General features: G+C 46.3%; 1 protein-coding gene across 3 annotated transcripts in view; it reads right to left on the bottom strand.

Annotated features, from left to right (window-relative positions):
• Nucleotides 1-24,346, bottom strand: part of SETD5 (SET domain containing 5) — a 66,199-nt gene that overhangs the window by 23,564 nt on the left and 18,289 nt on the right. For 2 of the 3 annotated variants that reach the window (XM_080625567.1, XM_080625568.1), the window contains exons 2-11: nucleotides 16,094-16,268; nucleotides 12,303-12,408; nucleotides 11,219-11,430; nucleotides 10,840-10,898; nucleotides 10,244-10,431; nucleotides 9,164-9,202; nucleotides 7,435-7,677; nucleotides 2,581-2,729; nucleotides 2,135-2,252; nucleotides 1,610-1,719 (exon numbers count right to left, since the gene is read on the bottom strand). In XM_080625567.1, coding sequence (XP_080481693.1) covers nucleotides 1,610-1,719; nucleotides 2,135-2,252; nucleotides 2,581-2,729; nucleotides 7,435-7,677; nucleotides 9,164-9,202; nucleotides 10,244-10,431; nucleotides 10,840-10,898; nucleotides 11,219-11,430; nucleotides 12,303-12,408; nucleotides 16,094-16,164 — 1,295 coding nt within the window. In that variant the 5' untranslated portion in view covers nucleotides 16,165-16,268. The remainder of the gene's footprint in view (nucleotides 1-1,609; nucleotides 1,720-2,134; nucleotides 2,253-2,580; nucleotides 2,730-7,434; nucleotides 7,678-9,163; nucleotides 9,203-10,243; nucleotides 10,432-10,839; nucleotides 10,899-11,218; nucleotides 11,431-12,302; nucleotides 12,409-16,093; nucleotides 16,269-24,346) is intronic. The other variant, XM_080625569.1, reaches the window with a different exon arrangement.

Genomic DNA, 24,346 nt, shown 5'->3' with positions numbered 1-24,346 from the left:
TCACAACCAGCAGGCAAGTCCCAAGGGTACCCAAAAGCCACTCAAAACCTTCAGAACTCTCAAATGATGCTGCTGTACTTGTCACTGGGGCTGCTGTAGCTGCTGCGCTTGAAGGCTCTCTCACCACCAGCTTCTCTTTTTCTGAGTCCAGATCTTCCTCCTCTGCCTTGCTGGGACACGCTGCGTGGCTTCCTACATCCTCCACTTCCCCCAGGTGCCCGAGGCTGGACCCAGCTGAGGCTCCCAAAGGTGTTATCTTGCTCTCCGCATCCTCCTGGGACTCGGGCTTGTGGGGCTCGGCAGGCGGCTGCCGGGGGGATGCTCTCGGCCGCTGCAGGGTTGGGCTTGGCCGCGGGGCTTGGCTCCTCCGCCGCCTCCTCCCGCTGGTCGCTGCTCGGCAGCCACCTCCTTCCCCTCCCCGACCGCCCTGACCTCCTCCGCCGGCAGCCGCTCCCTCCCGGCCTCTGGCCCCACTCCTGCAGCCGCTCCCCCTCGGCTCCTCGCAGCCTCACGAAGACCGAGGCAAGGACGAGGGCCAGGACGGTGAAGAGCAGCGGGACAGCCAGGTACAAGTCCACGGCCACGTCCATCCCGCCCTGCTGCCGGAGCCCACCCATATTACAAGTCATCACCATAAAGTACAATGAAACAAGAACCTTAGCCCAAGCCCCCCATCTGATAAACACCAACACAGCAAATACCCTCTACAAGTAAGGCATGACATGCTGAAACTGTGAGATCAAGAGCAACAGAATTGACAGCCAATAAATCAGCATTATGACAAGTGACTATTAATCCGAAACAATGAATGCTTATCACAAATACGGTTAGACACACTCCAGTCAGATCTGTCGTTATCTCAACCCTGCGTGCCCCATGTTGGTTGCCAAAAAGAACTGTCGTGGTTTAAGCCCAGGCCATAAATCAGAACCACACAGTCTATGTCCGTCCCCCCCCGCCCTTCTTCCCTCTGCTCACAGAGGGATGGGAAGGCGAATTGAAAGAATGTAGCTCCCATGGGTTGAGATAAGAACAGTTTAGTAACTAAGGTATAACACAAATCACTGCTGCTACCACCAATAATAATAATGATAAGGGAAATAACAAGGGAAGAGAATACAACTACCTCACCGATCGATACCCAGCCCGACCAAGCAGTGAACTAGCCCTTCCAGGTAACTCCCAGTTACATCCCGGGCATGACGTGCTGCGGTATGGAATACCTCTTTGGCTAGTTTGGGTCAGGTGTCCTGTCTCTGCTTCCTCCCGGCTTCCCCATCTCCCTGGCAGAGCATGAGGCTCACAAAGTCCTTGGTCAGGCTAAACATTTGAGCAGTAACTAAAAACATCGGTGTTATCAGCGCTGTTCCTAGGCCAAAAGTCAAAAACACAGCACTGCACCAGCTACTAAGAAGGAGAAAAAAATGACTGCTACTGCTGAACCCAGGACACCTCTATTGGAGAATATGCCAGCAGAACTGGACAGAATAGCCGGAAAATGCAATTCAGTAGAAAACGGAGCAAAATGTAGAATGCGAGGAAAGGGCTGGAGGAAGATGTCCAGTCCAGGAGGGCAGTGGAGAGCTCCTGGGCGAGGTGAAGGACTCACCAGATGTTGTACTCATAGTCAAAGGCGATGGTAACCTCTGTGTCCTTGGCAATGGTGGCAACAGCATAGATACACAGGTGGATCATCCCATCAGCAATCACATGACGAACCTTGTTAAACAAAGTAGAGAGAAACTAACATCTCCACAAGTTGCACTTCTTATTTCCAAGAGGGAAGCCTCCTCTGCAAAGTAGCTCTTATCTATTCCATGAATAATTACCCCAAACTCTCCATAGGGAAAAGCCTGCTTCACTGCTCGTCTCATCCTGTGTTTTTCCACTTACACTTACTACCAACCTGCTTACCCTAACTCACTCTGCAGCCAAAGGAAAGCCATGAAAGAAACCTTTTCCTTCCAAGCAAAAAAACCACTTGTGTTCCCAAACTTTCTCATCTTCCAAGTACAAACCATCAAACAAGCATGAGATGCAGAGAATTTACCCCATTTACTGAATTTTAAATTTGAATATTCATAAAAAGGGATAATGGATTTGCCATTAGAGTGATGAAGAAGAGAGAATTTACCTCTGCATTTGGAGTGCAGGACCGCCTGATGAACCTGGCATCGTTACCAAAGGTGCGGGCATCAACACACATTTCAACACCATTGAACTTGGAGTAGAACAGCACAAAAGGATATGGCCTGGAAAAGTAACGGAAGGTCTCAATCCCCAAATAGCCAATTCCCATGGCATTTACAACAGGTATCCCCCTCACTTCACTGGAAACAGCACTTCCATCAGCACTATTGCTCTGGATGCTTAAGCACTTCCATCATCACGGTCTAACAGATCTACTTCAGAAGGGTTTGGGTCCATAAACAGAGCATCAGGCTGAGATTGTACATTTGATTTCCCATTTCTATGGATGGCCCAGCTGACAAGGGCCCTGTCAGAGTGCATTATCCTATAGAGACATTAGTCTCGCCATGCCATGATGCTCTCATACTAATCACTTCATAGTACTCTTACTTTTTGAAGAAATGCCCATTGACCTCGAATTGCTGCCGTAACATAACCTTCCCTCGATACTCAATTATAAGAGTGTCTAGTGCCAAGTCTCTTGCTGCCCTCAGGATCTTCCGGTGCTTCTGAACCCGAGTCACCCTTCCCAGCTGCAGCTGTAATAAAAACCAGAGCAACAGATGAGAATTGAAACCAAAGGCCTTTAACTCATACAGTGTATTTTACCTACATGAAAAGAGAAATTACTCTAGTGGCAACACACACAAGCTCTGCCAGGTGAATATATTGCTTATTTTGTAGCAGTTTAGTAATGACCAATGATTTTGATAATATTTATCAAAAGCAAGGAGCGTTTATTCCTTTCTTTCAACAATACATCTCACAAATCTACCAGACCAAGGATTTCAGTCTTGCAGCTACGAGGCATAATCAGACCTGTCAGTTGCTGCTAACAGGGAACTGCAATTATGGCCACTTTCACAGCCAGAATAACTCAAATCTTCCCTAAATTGTGGGTTGTCACACATTCAGATGAAAAAACACAAGCTTTTACTTCTGCAGAGGATGGTAAATTCCACCTAACAGGCCAAAGACTTCAGCTGGCAATTTCTATCTCCATCCAGAAACTTCTCTTCATCTGCCTGCTCAACTAGTGCCCTGGGTTTTTTACATGAACAAACAATTTTCTAAGTAAGCATTTTCCTGTATCTTCTTTATGTTAAAGTCTATAACTCTATTACAATGGATTTTCACAACAGGGTCTTGACAGTATGGAACAGCAACATTCTTTAAGCACAGACATCCAAATACAGCACAATTTACGGAATAATGGAGGGGATATTACAAGCACTGAAAGACTTCTTCCATAAAAACAATGTCCTTCTCTTGCTTAACAGATTGAACCTCTCTGCAAGTAAAGATTATGTGAAGATGGCTGGCTGCCTCACCACTAGAGCTGTGCCTGTTCTTTCCTAAGCATGCTATTCATTGCTCCTAAGGACCTGGTTCTGATACTTTTCTGGAGTGAACCGAGGCATAAGTGTTCTTACTCCAGCAATAATAACAGTCATCTATCTAAATGAGATGTAAATCACAACATTTTATTAAAAGCAAGCTCCCAACTTTTGCTGATAGACTTTCTTGTTAGAAACAGCTACTGAGCACGCTGCTCAAAAGGGTAAAAATCACATTAACTTCAGAAAGGGCTCAGTCTGGACAATGACGTTCTAACCTTGTGAAAATTAACTTAATGCCTTAAGGCAGCACTCAGATACTCTCCATACTGAGTGCATGAGAGTACAGAACCACAGATAGGTTGGGTTTTTTTAGAAGCAATCTCGTATGTGCTCTGAATTAAACCTCTTTGGGAAGAAGATGGCTTTCATTGTTTTAATGTGACATTATACTGCAGATCTTGGACCAGTCAGTGAAGTAAGATGTTTGTTGACTTCTCTCAGGTCCGGGATAAAGACAGCTTCATGAAACTATTTATCTCAAACCTACGCAGATGGAAGTAATGGTTTTGCTATTCCAAATCTCCTCATGTATCTCTCTTTCATATCGCAGTATCTGCTGGCAATGGGAAAAACCTGCATGTACATATCTGAGCCTCTGAAAAGCCTTGCAGGGTGTCATTTGCCTATCACAGGTCCTGATAGGAGCTTACAGAGGATTCCTCAAGTCCACTGAACTAGCACAGAAGAAACATGTTACTTCCAGACTAAGAAGCCAAACTGGCCCTGATTTCTGATCAACAAACCCATGACATGAGTGAACTGCAAGATAAGACTGTTTGCATTGCCAAGAGTAGTGGCTAAGTTGTTTCAAAAACATTGGATGTGCTTTGTACTGTGGTAAGACAAGTAAATAAACAGGAATAGTTTTGTTAGTGTGTGACAGAAGGAGATAAGGAGCAAGTCCCTGAAGTTAGTAGGTAAATTAGGACTGAGACACAAGCATGTCTCCAGTTGAGTAATTCTGTTTCTGTACTACCACTTGGTTTGCTGTCATACCCAGTTTCTCATCTAAGCGGGCCCTACGCAGACAGGTTGGGCCAGACAACCTTCAGCAGTTCCTCCTAACCTACATTATCCTACTAGTCTTTCAAATTCTCTTAGTATCTCTCAGAGATGTGAGTTAATGGCTGGCAGCCTTCACTATGGCCCAAGACTGACCTGTATTACTGTTCACCTGGCGCTGAAACAGAGCTGGAATAAGGTGGGGCGGTGGGAGGTAAAGAGAAGCTCTGCATCTGTAAAACTTAAGTTATCTGAGTTTGGTAAAACAGGAATGATCTCCCAGCTTTTTCTGCTAAGGCCCTGGCTCAGCTTATTTTGGTTCCCTGAATTCAGAAATAAGAAGAGGATTAAATGCTATGCTTTCATGTGTGAAAAGAACAAATGATCTTGTTCATGTCACTCCCTGGGGACTGCTGACTGCTAATCAAACAAAACTGCTCCGATATGTTTCCAGAGCAACATCTGCATAATACTCAGTGGCTTTATTTTATAAAGGCCCTTTCACTCTTCACTTCAGAATGTGAAATCATTCAGGAGTTTGAGCTCAAGTCAGCAATTATCAGAGGCAACAAAGGGCAGATACTGACCCTGGGTTTGGTTTGGCAACAGCAGGCAGAAAAGTGATTCACAGCTTTCAGTTTGTTGAGCATCTGGCAGCAGCCAGCACTGAGATGATTTTATTCATGACACTGAACAGCTTCATATTTTCACAAGTTTCCCTTTGCATCATGAGGGCAGTTGAGAATTGGTTTATGCAAAGCATTCCAATAATCAAAATCCCATATCCATGTATAACTCTTAGGCCATCCTTCCCTACTCCTCTCGGCATGGGGAAGCTTTTAGGTCACACTTACTTCTTCTCTCTCTTCTTTCTTTTAAGTACAGACCTGCATCATTATTTACCCAAGCCAAAAACCACTCTAAACTGTGAGAGTATGCAATGTATATAAAGCATTTATTTTTATTCCTTCCTCCTCTCTCCAGAGTCTTCAGAGCCAAACAGAGCAGTTACAATACCCATCTTCTACACGCTGCTGCTATCTGCGTATTGACACGACCTCCTTCATTTTTTTCCCAGCTCAAAGTACCTATTTCCTTATCCCCTATAAAAGCTATTTTTACACCCAGTAACAGTATCTAGTTAAAAGACAACTGATGCAAACCAAGAAGCCTTCTCAGTTTGCCTAACAAAGATGAGACCAATGAGTGGAACAAAACCATAAAGCACAGGACCAGAGACCATGCACTCCTCACATGTGCAGGCTGTCCTCCACACAACACTCCACAGCCATCTGCTGAGCAGAGAAAACAAGGACATAAGGGGCTGACAAGCAGCAGCCTGGGACACCCACTCTGTCTTCCCTCAATATCCAAGCGGAACTACAAATCCTTCAAGTCCCTTTATACTATCCTGGCACACGTGATGTGCAATAGGTACCTACTCACAGCTTGTTTAGAGTAACTGCAGCTCACTAGTAAGTCTTGTAACTTACTATCTTTTTATTTCTTTGGGATATATTGCATTTGGAGTCTTCTGATTTGGGAATCCGGCCACTTTTCCCTGTGTGAAAACCTACTTCTGTACAGGGGCGAAGGGAGAGGGCAAAAGAGCATGACAAAACCAAGTACACTGATGTATGATACCTTTTATAGTCACCTGTCCCGCTGTACTCTATGAAGGTGATAAAAAGAAACAGCATATGTTTTACTACTCATTTCAGCACTTTTCCTAAAGCTCATGCGAAGGAGATTAAAGAGTTTACATTTAGACTCACAAAATACTAAGATTTCTAGAGAAGCAGAACATTTTCTTCCCTGTATTTCCTCAGTTGCTCTCCTTGGGGAGGCTACTCACACAGCCAAGTACAAGTGTTTCTCCCCAACCCCCACACAAGTCTTATTACTTGCAGACCTAGCGGCAAGAGTGGAAGGAAGTTGGGTCCAAAGTCCTCTTTCTGCACTCTCCCTTACTGGCAATATCTGTGCTCTGTCTGATGTGCTTCACCTACATAAAAGCAGGGGGGAAGGTGGGAGGGAGCACGTGAACTTCACAGAGCAGTGAGTCAGCTGATACAAACACGACTGATTCAAGCACAAACATATACCTGACATTCAGGTTTCTGACTCTTGCTCCCCTTCTACAGAAGAGGTGCCCCACATCTGTTTTGGAGCCCATCCTTTTCAATTGCACCTATCTCCATTACCCTGGCCACGGGAGCCCCACAAAGCCTAAACTGAGTGGGAATGCTGCTCTCTGTCCAATAAAGCATGGATCAGATAAAACATCAGCTGAGAAGAGTAATGGGGAAGACATACACCACACAAACACATCCTTTTCCTGTTTCTCCTTGTCTCCATGCACTCCATAAAGCTGGCAAGACACCAAACATTCACACCTTGGAAAATTTAGGGAGACAGTTCCCCAAAATCAGCTGTAGTTGTGCACTATTTGGAAGTCACTGGAGTCCATAATCATCCAAAATATTCAAATCATTGAAAGACAGGAAAATTCAGCTGGAAAGCAGGAAATTTCCTGTCTCCAGCAAGTGATAGGTCTGGTTCTGCTTCAAGCCATTCAGTGACCAAAAGTGTTAATGACAAAATACCTGTGAACCACGTAAAAACTGTACAAAATACTCTCAAATTAGCAACACTGATTTGGTTGAATGTAAGTGTTTCTGAATCTGTCTTGGTACTGACATCTCTTCTGTTCTCTTTTATATCAGATCTGTGTCTACTGGTCTGGAATTATATGACCAGTTATGATATTGCTCACCCATGCCTTATATCCCTAAAAACCTGAGGACCTGACCTACCCCACTTCAGTCACAAAGGTTCTTACCTGCATCTGGGACCCAATAACAGTATTATTGCAGGCCAACTCTGTTTTGTTGATTGTGTCTAGCAGAGCAGTTTTGCCCACATAGTCTTTATTAGAGTTTAGATGCCGCTCCAGCAGGTTCTGCACATCAGCACTGTACTGGTTAGTGAAGGCTTCCTCGTACTGATCTGTCCACAGACGTATTCGGTTCTCCCACCCTTCAGCTGTGTTTTCATCCAAGGCATGTGCTTCAGAAGGGGAATTCTACACCAAAGAGCAAAGAGTGAATGGCTAGCACACAATGGGAAAAACCTATCCACAGTGCTGAGTGTGTGAATATGCTACACGAACAGGCAGATCTATTCCAAGCTAAGAATGTGTTGGTTATGAGGGCATCTTTTTCAGAGCCTGCGTCCTCCAGAACACTGTACAACAGTGCACATAAGAATATACAGAGAACTCCATGCAGGACTAAGATCTCTTGAGAGTTGGTACTTGGCACTGCTACATACAAGAAAATTAAGCTGGTCCATGGCCAGAAAAGGTTTTTAAGTCACTTAGGAAAAATAATTAGGAAGATCTGAAAAGCAAGAGTCAACCCACTCATGCCCAGCCTAATGCCAGGTGATGCTGACTGCATCGCAATCTTTGCAGTGACTGATCCAAAAATACTTCTGAACCTGCCAGCGAAACGGTCATGGAGTTTCAAGGAACTGAATGTAGAGCATCAGCTAATACCTAGAGGGTTAAAACTACAAGTCCTAAGCAGTGTAAAGAAGAGAGGGAAGAATCAGGTAATCCACTTAGACCATTCTTGGAACGGAGGGGAAAAAGAAGCTGGTAGGGGAAAAATACGCAAAACAAACAAGCTTCATTCTTTACTTGACAGTAACAAATAATATCCCAGAGGTCAGTAACTCAACTGGCTTCATAAGGGACTGAGACATATGTGACGCTGAGCTCTCAGTGACAAGGACCACTGAAGAGCAATCATTATTTTTATCGTATCTATTAACAGCATGAACACTTTTAATGCATTTTCACCCTCTCAAGGCACTTGTGTACTATGGAGATAGGTGCATACGGACAGACACAGCACAGGATTGTCCCATTTCCTCTGAGCCACCTGCTAGAAGTCACTGTTAGCTACAGACCTGGGGTCAGATAGAGCTGACTGATCTTTAAGGCACCTCTTGTGTTTCTAAGAACATGTTTAGTTCAAAGTCTCCCTTTCTTTGTCAAATAAACTTTCTATCAGACAGCCACACCTACCAGGACTGCAGAGAGTCAGAGATCAATACATCATCCCATCCCATCCTTAGTAAGAGGATGTGGAGAGAAATAAGACCACACTGCAAGGGACTCCTAACATTAAACCTGTGTACTGCTTTGATGCCCAGGTTTAAAATAGCTTTGATGCAATTAAATGATAACTGACCTCACAGAAGAGTGGCTACAACCAGTTCTACATCCCTTACATCAAACACCCAACTCCCAAGTGTCATCAATCAGTCATATCTCTTGGAATTGGATGATATTACCTTACAGAAAGCTATCTGAAGCAGAAGCAAGGTTCAAGGGGCAACTCCTGTGACACCCTTTTGAATAGGCCTGTTTGTGGTGCATGGTAAGGCTTGAGATTATTCTGAGGCCAGTCCCACAATCAAAAATTCCCCAGACAAACCAAGAGAGGCACAAAACACAGGGGGAAATCCCACCACCAGCAGAGAGGGTTCTCAGATCTACTCACCTTCATCCTCAGAGACTTTCGCGAGCCCTCTCGAAAGGCCTGGCACCAAACAAGGAGAAAGAGAGAGAAAAGACAAGACATTATATATATACTCAGAATTAGTGTCCCAGAACTACATAGATCTCACTCCAACAGACCAACCCTTAACGAAAGACAAGAATTACAGGAAGACCTATGCAAGGAGCAATGGACTTGAACAAAAAGGCTCTGCAATGCAAATCCAGTGGAAACTGCTGAAAAGCTTGACAGCCAGGACTGCTGAACTAAAAAGGCTGCCTCATACTTAGTAAAAACCTTGAGATCAAAACCAAAACTGTCCCAACTAACCCCACTTGCTTTGATAGCAGAAAGGGCCAGCAACAGAATCCAGCTGGTTCACACCAAGAAACCCTGAAGACCTCACATGATGCCTGCTCCCAGTCTTTTATTTAGTCAGTGCCTACCGAAAGAACTTCAGGGGGAACCTAAGATAGGGAAGATGATTGTAAAGCTAAACTGATGATGGGAAAGAACCAGCTGCTCACACACTTGCATTCCAACATAAGCAATCCAAAATTATTTCAGTCCCCAAACCCTCACAAACAAGACTGTAAAGTCAGCCCTCATCAAATGTTCAGCACTACCTACGTAATTTTCCACACAGGCACTATCTCTGTCCCTAAAGAACAGTGCCAAGAAACTCTGTAGTCCAGACTCCTTAACATAGCTGGCTAGGAAATGCCATGTTCCCTTTGGTTTTGATTCCATTCACAGACTGCCCCTTTGCCACAAACAGCCACCAAAAGCTACTTTCCCAAATGCTAATAGACCAGATGGGAAAAGATGTAATCGAATCCAAGCTTTGAGCATGAATGGACAGCGTTGGGAAAGAAGGGTGGAGTTCCAGTAAGGTAATTTTTAAACCAACAGCCACGCACTCGAGCAGGTCACAAATACAAGGCGTCGCGTTATTACACCAGAGAGAGCAATTCCTGACAGGACAAAAGTTCCTTGTCTACTGCCAGCTTGTCAGCCTGCTGTCACCACTACTCCAGAGAGCATTCAGTAGGAACTGCAGCAACTTTGTCTCACTCCACATACCTTGATCTTTTTGGCCTTTGGAGCAGTGCGAGCTTTTTCTGTGCTCCTCTTCCTCTTCTTAGGTTTGCTTCTACGGACACGGTTGACAGTCAGCGTGATGCTTGTAGGGGTGTGCTGTGTAGCTGTGTACAGCACCGTAGAGGGAGATAGCTCTTCATCCCAGCTCTCAGTTGCACTGCTGTCCCCGCCTAGAGAGAGAAGTGCTCTGTGAGCAACGTTTTTCTTCATCCCAGAGCTAGCAGCTTACCCTTAAGTCTGTTTTCACCAAGACAATTTGATGACCCTGCATAGCTCTTCCCTGAGAAGACTATTCCACCTCAGTTTTCCCACCCAGACTGGGAACAGGTCTCCCAAACATCTAATATCTCACAGAATGACATTGATGAACATTTCCCTCTTCTGTTCACAAGATAATCTGATTTTCCTAAGAGCTAACTGAGGAGAGAGGTAAGGAGATGAGAAAATCCCAGTGGTTGGGAAGCAAAGGACATTAGCAGGCACTGATCACAGTTGGATGATTACAACAGTCAAAAGACAAAGGTCTTGTAGAAAGAAAGCAAAAGTCACCATTATCAGTACTACAAGCCCAGGCTCACCTGACACGTTGTCCTGCTTCCGGCGGCGGAGTCTGATCACCTTCCCCCTGCTCATTCCTCTGCCAAAGGAGAATGCACAATTGAAGCTGGTTTGTAGGAGTAAAGTCACTTGAAATTCAACAGGATGTCACAAGATGCGTGCCCTCAGTGGGGCCCAGGATGATAAGAACATCGATTTAACATCCTCATCTCCACTCCTGGTGCCACCAACACTTGTCAGGCTGACAACGCAAAGGAGGAGGGTCAATACTGGGCAAAGCACTGGAAAGAACGCTCCAGTTAGCAAAAGGAAATCCGTCCCACAGCCCAAACGTGACACAGATCGGTAGGAGAAGTCAACACAAGGAGCAGTCCAGATCTGCACTGCACCAAAGCTTACCTGCACTTTTCACACTTGAGGAGGAAACCATCTTGAGAGACACTGCAGTGGCACCAAGTGGGAATTGATTCTCCTTCTGAGGAGCTTTCACTATCCCCGGAGTTCTCCTCATCAGGTGAGTGCAGGCCGTTCAGTTCTGCACGAGGTATAATGGTCTGGACAGGAGGAGAGGCTGGCGGCGTTGGAGGAGGAGGGGCTCCATAATTATGATCCTGAAAATGAGTATTTGCAGTACTACTTTTAACATGAAGTTAGGCTGCCTAGAAACTGAAGCCCCACATCCACAGTTCCCAGGTTATTATTTAACAACTGGTGTAAACCAGTAGCCTGAATTCCTCAATCTACCAAGAAGGTAAAGCAATAGCTCTGAAAGATGCAAATGGCTTTCTTCTGCACCAATGAATTCAATTCAAAACCTATGAAAACAACGAGGCTATTTCAACATTAACTGTTGTGTTGCTATTAATCTGACATGACACCAGTGGTCAAACATGAGAACTGGTTGCCCAGAGACATGGTGGAGTTTCCGTGTGTTGAGACACTCAAAACCCAACTGGACACAGTCCTGGGCAACCTGCTCAAGCAGAGTCAGCCTGAGCAGGAGGGGTGGATTATGCGATCTCAAGAAGCCGCTTCCAACCTCAATGACTCTGTGATATCCTGTTCAGCCCATAGCTTCAAGCCACGCTCCCACTCCTCCTGACTGTTCCTTGCTCCTCATAGTTATAAGTTAGCAACATGAAAATCTGCACAGTTGAAACAAGTATAAATAGTGCATAATAAAGCAAATGGGGCATAAAATTACCACCAGGAAAATATTACATGTTCAAATATAGTCACACTTCATTCATATACTTCATTCAGTTAAAAATCTATCACCTAGAACACCAATAAAGCTTGCTATGGAGTATGCAAGACTTCACAAACAATAAACACACAAATGCAAAATGTATGGCAGAACTCAACTGTAACTCAGTGCTCCCTAATGAATTTCCTAAGGCTTAACAGGCAAAGAGCTATGGAACAAGGAGAAATGAGTAAAGTAGACAGTAAAGAGCTGATTCACTGCAGAGAGAGTACTCACTGCGTAAGGCAGCCCGCGATAGCTGTGTTTCTGGGTGGCCCCATAGCCGTGGCTGGAGTACACATTCTTCTCACTGACAGCTGGACTAGCTTCCACAGACTCTGGGCTGCAGAGAGGGCCAGAAGTAAAACCCATCAATACAACATCATTTCTTTAGTGCTGGTATTTCACTGCTCTTTTCTATCCAACACATGAGCTCAAAATGAAGAAACTTCATCAAATCAAGGTGTGATTATGCGTTTCACCAAGCATCATGTGTGCAGAAGTTGTACAGGATGAACCTGCTTTCAGAGGGAAGGAACTGTGTAAGGGCCACCCTGAATAACTCATTAAACTGAGTCTCAATCTGGGAAGTTCAAAAGATAATTAGCATGTAAGAAGCTCAGTTTCCTTATTGTCGAGGAAGTTGGGTCAAGTTCAGCGTTCACGTCTGAACTCAGGCAGCCTAATCTCAAAGCCACTGAACAGTTGCTGCCATTTTATCTCTGCAACAGCTTATTTCAAATAGCAGCTAAGCAGCTTTCCTGCATCTGTGCTTGTTTCTCTCTCCCTCAGATACTAATTGTTAGCCAAGTCCAATGTCCTGTGATAAAGTCTGCATGAAACCTGAAGCCGTCCTGACAGCAACTACTAGGAGTTAAAGACTCCTGCTACAAACAGGCAAGAAAATCCATGACCTGGACAGACAGCGGCCACAGACAAATCAGTTTTGCCCTGTGCTTTCTACACAGCAGCATGGTGTGCAATGTGCTCAATAGATTTGCTGCTGAGGTACAATGCACTCTTCCACCACACGGTGGTGAAGAAAAACAGCTAAAAATGAAAGGTATATCCGTAGCAAAGCTGCAGAAACCCTGCTCAGAGAAGGGACAGCTGCAGTTCAATGCAGGGAGTATTAGGTAATGAGGCTACAGACAGAACACCAGCAAGGAAACACACTGTCTGGTACAAGCAGAAGACACAAGTCAGCTAAACCTCTGCACAGATCACAAGTAAGGCCCACATCAGAACACAGCAGAATGTTATTGAATCACGTCTGCAGGTGAAATCTTCTCCCAGATTACAGCATGGAGCTGAGCGAGCAGGAAAGAGAAACATGGAAAGGAAAACTTTACCTTGGACCTGTGAGATCTTGCAGGATTCTCAGCGGGTCCTACATTGCCAGTGTGAATCAGGCAGCACTCACTCCGCAATGGCCAGTGGCCACGCGTGGGGCAGTGTTTAGGCACCACCCAAGAGCACCAACCCCTGTGTCCTTTGGACTTCCTATTAGCTCCTGAAATCTCTGCTGCACTGAAGTTTGCCCCACCCTGCCACCAAACCCCATACAGCCTCCAACACACCAAGCTTCTGAGCTTCTGCCTTATGCTGGAGTTTGTCTTTGCAACATAAAGCAGCAGTAACTTACTGTACAAAGAACTGCACGAAACAGAAGACCTTAAGCTTCAGCAAACCACTCAGGATTTAGGAGCATGTCAAGATAAATTAAGTTGGTTTTCAATGTAACTACAGCCAGCTACATTGTCAAAAGCAGGAGATGCAGGTAGCAGTATCTCTCAGAGGATATACTTCTTAATAAAAGACACCCTGTAGAGCTTGTCACATAATCCAGCCTTGCTGGATCTTTGCGACAGTCCTTTAGGGCTTCCAGATTGGTACAGAGTTAAATCCCTTCAGGTTTAATCGTATTTCCAGAAACAACATTAGAAGTAGAAGAGCCTTAGCAGCCTAAGCAGCAGATCCGTCCTCTGTCCAAGTCACCCACATTCCTAACTCCAGTCAGCCTGGAATACCAGCAATGCTGCTGCAAGCATTAGCAATAAAACTTCAAGACTGTTGGTGCAACGGTGTCCAAGGGCAACAGCGCTGGGGCCCGTGCTTCCTCAGCTGCAGCCCACCAAGGAGCCTCAGCAACTTCCTATGTACAAGCAGACTAACACACAGAAACTACTCTGCAGCCTCCACGTCACCCTCGGATGAACCCTTCTGCATTTTCGCTTCCCCTCTGTATCAGAGGCCATGGGAAGATGCTGAAGCTCAGCCTGAAGAGATTGAGCTCATTCTCCTTTCACCTTCCCACTGCCTTCGTGATGCTCATCTTTGAAATCAGTCCCTTACAGAAGACAAGAAGCCCAGACACTCCAGACTTCCTGCACCAAACCAGCAGAGTTTCAATGCAGAGCCTGCAGAATAAAATCCTGACATTCCTCATTTTTAGAAAACAGAGAAATCAGTTCAGAAATCTTCAAAAGCCTTTTTTCAGAGCACTCCGGCCTGAAGTTGGACCTACAAACCTCTTAGAACCAGGGAAAAAGAAAATGCAAAGCATTTTCTTCTATGTAACCCACAGAAGCGTTACAGTCTGTTTGATACCTGGTTCTTAAAGGGGCATGTGTAGATATATCTGTCTCTCCTCTCCAAAAGCAAAGTGCCTGGTACATGAGTAAACACTATTTAGCACTCTCTCCTGTCATAAGCAGTTTAAAATTCCTATATGCTGAGTCTTCAAAGTGCCCGTGTGGGAGAAGATGGTGACAAGCAATACTGGTTGTGAAACCTTGAAAAGGGAAGGCTCATATACCCACTGCTGACGAGTGACTGACTAGACTCTACTCCTTGTTTAAATACAACATCCGAAAACATGGGCTTTAGGATGGAATGAAGCATCAAAAAGAGGAATGCTCAGAATGGGGCCAGTGCCAGGACAGACAAAAAGAGCATTAGCAGTCTTGCAGAGAGCACACTGCGTAGCCAAATTCTGTGCATAGTCAAATCAGGGCAAGATGGAAGGGAAAAAACCATGATTCATACTCTAGCCCACTGCTCTTGCAGCTTAAAATGAAGAGTCTGCAGCAATATTTGCTCTACATTGATCAATCTGACACGCAGGTATTTACACAGTAGGTACCTTGAAATACTACATGGGGAAATCTATCTCCAAAACACCCTTTGTAAAGATGTGCTACAGTCAGTATTTCAAAGGAGGATGCAGGAAAGCAGGAGGTAGGAGCACATAGATGTAACTTGAGCCCTCCCTCTTGCCTTCAACAAAACCACAGTACTCATCCGAGCTGACATCATTCTAACAAGGGTTGTAAGAGAAGATCACAGGGCAGTATTTTCTGGATTTGAAATGTTCCCGACTACTGCAGAATCAGAGTCTTTCTAGAGAAATGGAACATCCCCTCCAACAGGCCTCAGAGACAGTGCTGCAGTAAGAGCCTGGCACAAGGGGCCTCTGAAGTGGTGGGAACCCTGAAGGACTGACTGCCCACTGAGGTGTGCTCCCTGCAACCTGCGCAGGGGCAGAAACAAAATAAAGGTGTCTACCCAGGCTGATGCTGTCTCACATCTCTGGCCAAGCTCCAACAGGGTCCAGCAATCAGGTTCTGAGTCTGAGCTCTACTGAGAGGGGGGTCAGCACACTGCTTCTTCATGTAACACAGCTTTTGGAAAAGAAAACCTTGCACCTTGCCAATGTGAACCATGGGTACAACAAATGCACAACTGCCTGCACTTGAGTAGAGACTTATTAGCCAAGCTGATATGAACCCCATGGTCGAGTGTCTCATGCTACTGGAATTCTCCTTTTCCCCATCTTTTGCGTCAAACTTATCAATTTCCATAACACCGCATTTGTTAAACACTCAGAGCCTCTGCATTCACCTCTCACACAGGCAAAGGACAAGCACCCCCTTTCTCCCGAGTGGAGAAAGCACCAGCACCAATCCTGCAGCCCCACTCCAGGGCAGCCCTCAACGCCCTCCCCTTTTCCATGAGGTGACACTCACTCCGATCCTGCAGCCATGTCGGAGTAGGACGTATCTGGTGTGGTGACTCCCAGAGGGATTGCAATGCTCATGACGCCCGTCGGGGATCACGGAGTCCAGAGGGCAGCGACCGGCCGCTCCGAGGGCGGAGAGGAGCCGCAGAGCCTCGGCCAACACGTCACGGACATGGGGAAACCTGCCGGGGTAGAAACAAAGCATTGCATCTCTGTTAACAGGGTGAGGTCTCCCTGTGTAGCCCTAAAGAAGGCTTTCGTACTGAACAAAGCAGGAAGAGGTTCCCATCAGTGCCGTGTCACATCATTTTTAGTGTATTTTCGTACATGGGGGCAGGGAAGAGGTAGCTGGTAGCAGTTTGGTGGTGGTGGTGTTTCCAGGCTTGGACTGACATGCAATGAGCTGCTCCGCTATAAGCCAGTAATGATCCTTCCCTCCTCCCCCAACTCAACTTAGGACTCATTATCAGATAAGCAATCTATTAGCTCCTTCTGCATATTAAGCAGCAGCTGTCACCCATCACCCCCAGCCCTCCATCAGCATCTCCTAGCCCCTTCCCCAAACAAGTTGCAGGCAAAGCCCCGTGTGGGAGGACAATGAGACAGAGCCGAGGCGGGACCTCTTGCTCGAGATCAGCTTGTATTTGCACTCATGGCCCATGGCAGGGGTGAGCGTGGCGGGCAGGGTGGTGATGGTGGTTGTCCCTGTGCTCCCCCGGCAAGCGAGGCCTGTCCTGGATTCCGAGCTCCCGGCGGACACCTCCCCGAGCAGAGCCACGTCAGACATCTGGGCGCTCGCGCATGGGCCGCACCGAGCAGAGCCACGGCGGGGCCATGGGCTCGGCCTGAGTCACGGCAGCGGCATCATGGGGCGCAGCCGCCGGCTCCGGCAGGGAAGCCCATGCCCAGGCTCCTCCTTCTCTTTGCTACAGCCAGCAAAACTCCATGATAAACATGAGCTTCCAAGGGTCGGGTGGCAGACAGGGAAAACGGGATCAGCTCCTCGTTATGTAAATAACCTCAATAAGACCTTCATAAAGGAGCCATTATTCTATGCAGCTCAAGGGAAACCCCCCACGACACACAGAAAGCACATAGCAAAGGTAGCTCCAAAACCAAAGAGAGGATTCAGGCACCCTCTCTGCACGTTAAACTTTAAGGGCAGCCTTGAGTAACTTCCCACAGCCTTCCTCCCGGCTCCGGCAGCACGGATGAGCCAGCCCCTGCCCTTGCCGACAGCCATCACATGCTCCCTGGCATCCCAGGGCTCTGCCAGCAAACCCTCCTGGGCTCCAGGGAGGCCATGAGCCAAGTTTTCCTGTGGGTAGTGCATTTCTCACGGGGAGCTGCCTTTGGACACCATAGTCCAGCCATTGTTTAGCACACAAAACCCCCCCCGGAACACAAAAACACACACTGGCTACAAGGGCAAATGAAGGCAGAATCAGAAGGTGTAAATGCCACATGCTATAGTCTTTTCCTGTTGAAAAGGCACTTCTCTTAGCACAAGGAAATACTTTCCTGCTTCAGTATACATCCCTAAGAGAAATCGTTCTGGCAGTGACACCCATACAGTGAATTAAAGAGGCAGCACATCAAGACTTCCAAGCGGTCTGTGGCAATTCGCTGTTATGCCCCAAAGCAAAGGCCTCATGGGGAGGAGGAAGATGAGACAAGAAAACAAGCAGGGCTAAGCTCAAACCTGAGACAGCCTTGACTGTGTTTTCTATAAAAAGACTTTAAGGAAGAGTCTCATTTACCCATTCTCAAGCTTGTGACAGAACTGTGACTTCTACACTGATGCCAGATGAGACAAATCGCTGCTAAAATACAGCTAAAAAGCTACAGACATCAATCCCTGCTCCAACCCAGTCACATAGAATGCTAGCACAAGGTTAAAAGAAAAGTGTCTCAGTGTCTGAAGGATTCTTCCCTTTCAAGGGACATAGAAAACCCCTCTCCCCTACCCCCAATTCTTTTAAAACACTGGGTCAGGTATTCCCCCCCCCGCCGCGATCTCTTGCCTCTGCCATGAGCATTCCCAGCTGGCAGCAGCCTGAGATTCCATCAGGACAAATTCCACCTCCTGCCTGCCCATGACTCAGCAGAACAGGAGGATTTCAGGTGCAGCTTCTGGACTCAAGTCTCCGGATATATGGTCAGTCCTGGGGTAACTGGGGCAAGTCTGCAGCCACTTCTCATAGGAAACCCTTTTCCCCCCAACGCTGTACAATCTGCATTGCACGGAAACACTCTGGTAGCTCCCACTTTTGGGAAAAAGCTCAGTGGAGAACCGTGAAACCCCAAACAGAAAGGTTAGACAAGGCAAATTCCAGTTCAGGCGCTGCTGTGTTGACCCAGCAGTACTCGCCCAACCATCACCCCCGCTCAGATTCTGCTGTTGGTTGCTGCTGTTTAATGTGTACTTCCAACTCTGACAATGCAACAATCAAACCAAGTTGCTGAGACCAAGCTCAAGTGCTGGCCAAGACCACATCACCTTCGGGCTAAAACACAGTCTGGTGGTCATGAAACTTGGCCTGGGAACACCCAGAACACAAGCCTGCACAGAGCATACTGGGGTTGGGATCAAACCCCATCCAGCTGTCTCGTTTCCTGTACATACAATCCCAAGCTCCTTCCTACCTCACCCTCCAAGAATATAAAGCTGCATGGGAGAAACAAAGTCACCCCAAGGTCTCTCCAGTGCCACCGCAAGAAGTTTTCCTCTGAAGTTCAAAGTCTTAATGTAGCTTCAGACCACAACAGAAAGCTATCTCCCTTGTGATACGATTCTTCTTGGCATCAAATGGAAATAGGAATTTTGGGTTCAAACTTAAACAGGGGAGATTTAGGTTGCATTTAAGGAAGAAACTCTTCCCTGCGAGGGTGCTGAGGCGCTGGCACAGGGTGCCCAGAGAAGCTGTGGCTGCCCCATCCCTGGCAGTGTCCAAGGCCAGGTTGGACACAGGGGCTTGGAGCAAGCTGCTCTGGTGGAAGGGGTCCCTGCCCGTGGCAGGGGTTGGAGCTGGAGGAGCTTTAAGGTCTTTTCTCACTTTTGGCACCTAACGGGCCTATTTCCTTAACTGATCATACCAGCATAAAGACACCTGGTCTACCCCAATATCAAACAGCCCAGATGAGTATCTACCTGCAGAACCACCCCAGTGTTGGGATCCTTGCTTCCCCCTCAGCTCAGGTCACGCACCAAGGAACTCACCTCCCTGCAGCCCATAAGAGGCTGCCTTATCTAGAATATGAATATATGCTCTTCAATTATTACATCCTGTATTGACGGAAAGGACTGTAATAAATCTAAGTGGCCAAATGAAGGTTAGGTAACACGTGCTAGAGCACTGAATTTAATCTTCCAAGCTCTGTTTAGGATGCAGCAGCCGCGGCGCTGCACTGGCTCACTTCCACAACCACTGCCGACTGTGTTACAAGTCAAGCAGATGCAGAATTTACTGCTAGAAACTCTATTCATTCCTGGTGGTGGTAAAAGTCAGTATTAAAGGAGACAATCAAACACGTTCAGCCAAACAGCTCACCAGAGCTTCCTCCTCCAAGCTGTGGTTGGTTGTGTTTTCACTGGTGTCTCGGTCTTGCAGACCTCTCTGGTGTGCAACACTCAGTGAGAGACTCTACAAAACAGTTGTGCACCATGAAAAATTCACCCCCAGACAAAAATCCCTGGGCACAGCCTCCCAGACTGTGCGTGTGTTCCCTGAATCCAGGTGCCCAGGCTCCAAGCAGCATTTGGTGCCGCTATACAGCCTCAGGGGGAACAGGGCTCCCCTTGCACAGACTCCAGGGTAAAGCAGTTACCAAGCAGGGGGAAGGACAGATAATAGGATTGTACTAGTGTCCAAATGATAACTACCATCCTCTTCTGCACACTCAGCAACAGGTCGCCTATATAGGATGAGCTCCATAGATAATGAGGTGCACATCTTCAAGCTCCCAAGCTTACCAGTCACATCAAATTCAAAGCATGCTTCTTCTCATTCATCTCATACTGCCACTGGCCAGAGCTGGTGGCGAACTGGAAACAGCAGCTCTGCCATGCAGCCTTCCTTGGCATCCTCTCCGTCAGCCTCAGCTGGGCCAGAGCCAGCAAATTCTGACCCGTTCATACTTATGCTGTCACCTGCACCAACAGCAAACTGCTGCAAGTGGAGCAGCATAAAAAGCATGACCAGGCTTAAGGATCCTATTCCTTCATCTTTCCCCCAGGAGAGTTTGGAAAAGCCAAAATCTATGGGACATCTAATGTAAACATGGAGTGCTTCAACTACCACACTGAAAAGGTCCCATCTCATCAGCTAGTGCCCCCCAAATACAAGCACAGGCCACCCAAGTCCAATCAAGCACTGCCTGCTCCTCCCAGCACACCCACAAACCTCATGTCAAGGACAGACCTTAGCAGAATGCCAAGCACCTTTAGTGCAAGCAGAATTGGATCATGGGGGGTTGTGTTTGAAATGGCTGGCTCCAAAAAATGCACCAAATTCCCAGAATTTCAGATGTGTTATTCTACAAGGACACTTATGCAGGGGCAGGGCAGAGCAGAGCAGACAAATCCTGAAGTCATTCAGCTCCAACTTACTCTGAAACATAGAGATTGCTAAAAGTACTTGAATTCAGCTTCAGTCTACCAATACAAATGCTAAGCTCTGCTCTGAAAACAAGCTGGCCTCACAAAGCAGCAAGGAAACAACTGTGCCAGCATTAAAAGATGAAGTATTGACATGAGGATTTACTGTTATCATTAGTACCATCTATCATCTGCTAGGTGACTGACACAGCAAGACAGCAATCCATCCACTCCACAGGGTCTGGGAAAACCCAGTCCTAAGGATCAAACTAACAGGCAACACAAGTTGTCAATGACATTACCAGGCACTTACACATACCATGATAACCAAATTATTGAGAAATACAGTGCAAAGGTTCAAGATTGCTCTTAGAGCTTTCTTAAGACTTTCTCCTGCTTCATGCATCAGTAACTAGACACAAAAAAGAAAACCTATGTATACAGTTGGTTCAGAGTTCAAAAGCAACACCCCAGCAAGACCTGGTCCTGCTCACCATGCTGCACAAGAGCTGGAGTCAAGGATGCTGCTTTTAGGACATGGGCGATTTCAAACAGCTTTTGGTACCTGTGGGCCTGTGCATTAGGCAGGTTGTTCCATACAAGATATGAAATCATACTAGCGATTCACATTATTCTGACAGGACTATGGAAACCCCAGGAACTACCCCAACACACATCTTGACTAAAGTCTGCATGATAAAGCCGTTCAGTGAAGGCCGCACTTAAAACTGAGCTACAAGCAAGTTAAACTGATATTGTAAAATGTGGTAAGCAGCTGGGAACTGAACCCCTTTTGGTCCAATTTACTCAAATTCGGTTTAAGTTGTTTCAACGCAATTTCTGTCATGTCCATCTGTGGGATTCCGTCATTTGGTCTGATGAAGAAAATATCAATTTTAGTTAAAGTTCTCTGCAGACTGCACCCTAAGGGACTGCAAACGATGACTGTGAGCAACTGAAAGAGATTAAACCATCAAGCAGGGAAATTACAAAATGCATAGTCAAGAATTCTCAGCAACTGACCCAAGACTGCAGAGACTTAGAAGAGCAAGAATAAAAACCTCAAACCCTGCTGCTGCCTTAGCAATCAAGAAGTTACGCAAAACCTCTTTGTTTTGCAGACAGAAGTCAAAAAATCCTGTGTTTTTCTTTCGGAATCACGAAGGATTTCAGGTATCATGGGAAGAAAAAGAAGAGAAATTGAGTAAGAGTTAAAGGGTGGGCAGGTAAGACTTTGCCTCCAGAAATACCTTCTAGTGGACAATTCAACCACATTCTTCAAAGTCTAACACACTCTGAAGATGCAAACTACAGACAAGGGTTTGTCTGGACTTTCTTATAACGTCTGATTTGCATCACAGAACCTTACTGGAAAGTTTAATTTATATCGATTGGAAACTGGTTAAAGAGTCCTAGCCAGGGATAATTCCATAGACAAACACATGCCAAATTAGAAAGGGGAAGCAAATTACAGTGTAGCAGTGATCCGTGGCAGACCAAATTGTTCTGAGATACGTTTGTGGAGAGGTGACAGACACCAGGAAACTTTGCTGTACCCCAGGCCCATGAGAAGGGACCCAGCTGCATTTGCACCCAGTCTGCTGAGTAGGAAGGTGACAGAGGTGATGCCGAAAAGGAGTAACAACCCCAGCGTAAAGGGGAAAGGACCATCCCGACCAAGAACTCCATACTGAAGTCCTCTTAAGGGCCATGAACAGGAAATCTTCAAGGAAATCCCACAAGACAATACTCTGAAAACCTAGCAACCTGGATGAAATGCTAACACTTCAAAAATGTTAATAATCAAAACAATACTTAAAGAATAATGGGAATGGGGGACAAATCCAGACAAATCCCACAGACCTGGAATAATTGTTGGTCCCTTTCTATGCTGAAAGCATTGATTTTTATTGCCCCTGTGTCTCTCAGCATCACAAATCGTTGGTGATGACAACAAATTCCTCAAATACGGAAGTACCTAAAATGGTATTTTCAAAAATAGCATTTTTGAACGGAAGCCCCTGAAAAACACTTTTATTTTTGAAAATATTGGGTTTTATTCTTTCCTGAAAGATATACAGCAATGCAAGAGGAAAATATACATCAGACCCCACAGAAATGATGATACAAAACTTCCTAAAGTAAATTGAACAAGGAAGAGGAAACATCCCTCTTTTCTTTCAGTTCTACAAACTTCTCATCTGGCCCAGTCACAGGGGAAAACTACTCTGCAGTGACGGGAACACATCCCAATTGCTACGCCAGCTCCATACTGTGAGCTTGCTGCTCTCTTTTCCCACGGGGTGAAGGAGAACACTCAAACCTCTGTATGTCACAAAAAAAATCAGACAAATGCAAGCAAAAAGCTTCTGAACTGATATTTGGAGATGAAGGGCTGACAACCAACCTCCAGTGAATCCTGCTCTGGCAGCTGATGTTACTGCTGCAACTGTCCCTTCTAAGCCTCTGCCAAACGAGGTGGCAGGAAGGAAACGTTGCCATGTCTCATCAAGTGCAGTGGATGCCAAGAGTGGACTAAAAGCAGAAGCAGGTAAAATACACATTCCCTTTTAGATACTGTTATAGAGGCAGACAGTCCTGGAAACACTCAGTCCATCACACCGGGTCCATATAAAGCCTGTTTTCAGTATCAGTTTGGGGCCTGTCTACATCAGAAAATGGCCACAGTAGAAAGAAGACTCAAGATGAATTTCAAGAATAGAAACTCTGGTTTAATCCTATCAGACCAGAGTGTTCCCTTGTGCTAAGTTTTGTTGCTTGTGAATCTAACAGTACTCACATGAGTGGTTGTACCTGTGTAACTACAAACCTTCCCTAAGCAGACAAGCTCCACATTAAAGAGGCTGTCAGGCAACCTCCCTCAAAAACAACTTTAGGCCTTGAAATTGTGTTTTGAAGGTATTTCAGAGAAAAGCCCGTACCACATGCAAGGTCAGAGGGAAACAGAGTAATAAAGGGCAATAACTAGGACCAAATCCAAACCCAGAGCATTACAGTTCCCATGAGAATCCAGGCAGTCCAGAGTCACGGGAAGTCGCTGTATATAGCAGGGGAATCAGCAGAATTTACTGGCAGGGAGCAGAGTTGCAACCAGTGGAAGGCTGACCACAAACAAGGTGCCAGGAGCAGGATTGCAACGTCCAGCCCTAGTACTGGAAAAAAGATTTCTCCATAATCCCACTAAACACTCTCTGCCTCGCAGGTCTCGCTCTGCGTCCTTTATCCATCTATTTAAGGCCCCCACGTGATGAAGGCTCCTGCACAGCCACTCCCAGCCGGGGGGAACAGCCCAGCTCCAGAGGAGACTCCCGCAGCCGCTTCCAAGGCAGACGTTGCATCAGCCAGGTGTGCAGGAAGCAGTGGAGATAAAGCAGCTGTTGAAGGGGCTCTCGGACGGAGGCCGCTTCAGGAATCCCGTGCAAAGGACGACAGGAAGGAGAGAGACGTTCTGCACACAGAACGAGCTTCATCGGCTTCAGAAAGCCTTTGTGCTGGGGCTCCGGACCTGGCTCTTCTCCCAGAGATGATGCAACACTGAGGAACAAGGTCTGTGCCAGAGAAAACTATTCACAGGCTATGCAGATGGCAACGCAGCCAAAGGCTCTCACATCAAAACACGCCGGAGCCCATCCAGGCCCGGCA

This window comes from Psittacula echo, assembly GCF_963264785.1.
Source record: "Psittacula echo genome assembly, chromosome: 9".
NCBI lineage: Eukaryota > Metazoa > Chordata > Aves > Psittaciformes > Psittacidae > Psittacula > Psittacula echo.
Note: the sequence above shows the minus strand (reverse complement) of the source record. Positions and strands in the feature narration are given on the sequence as shown.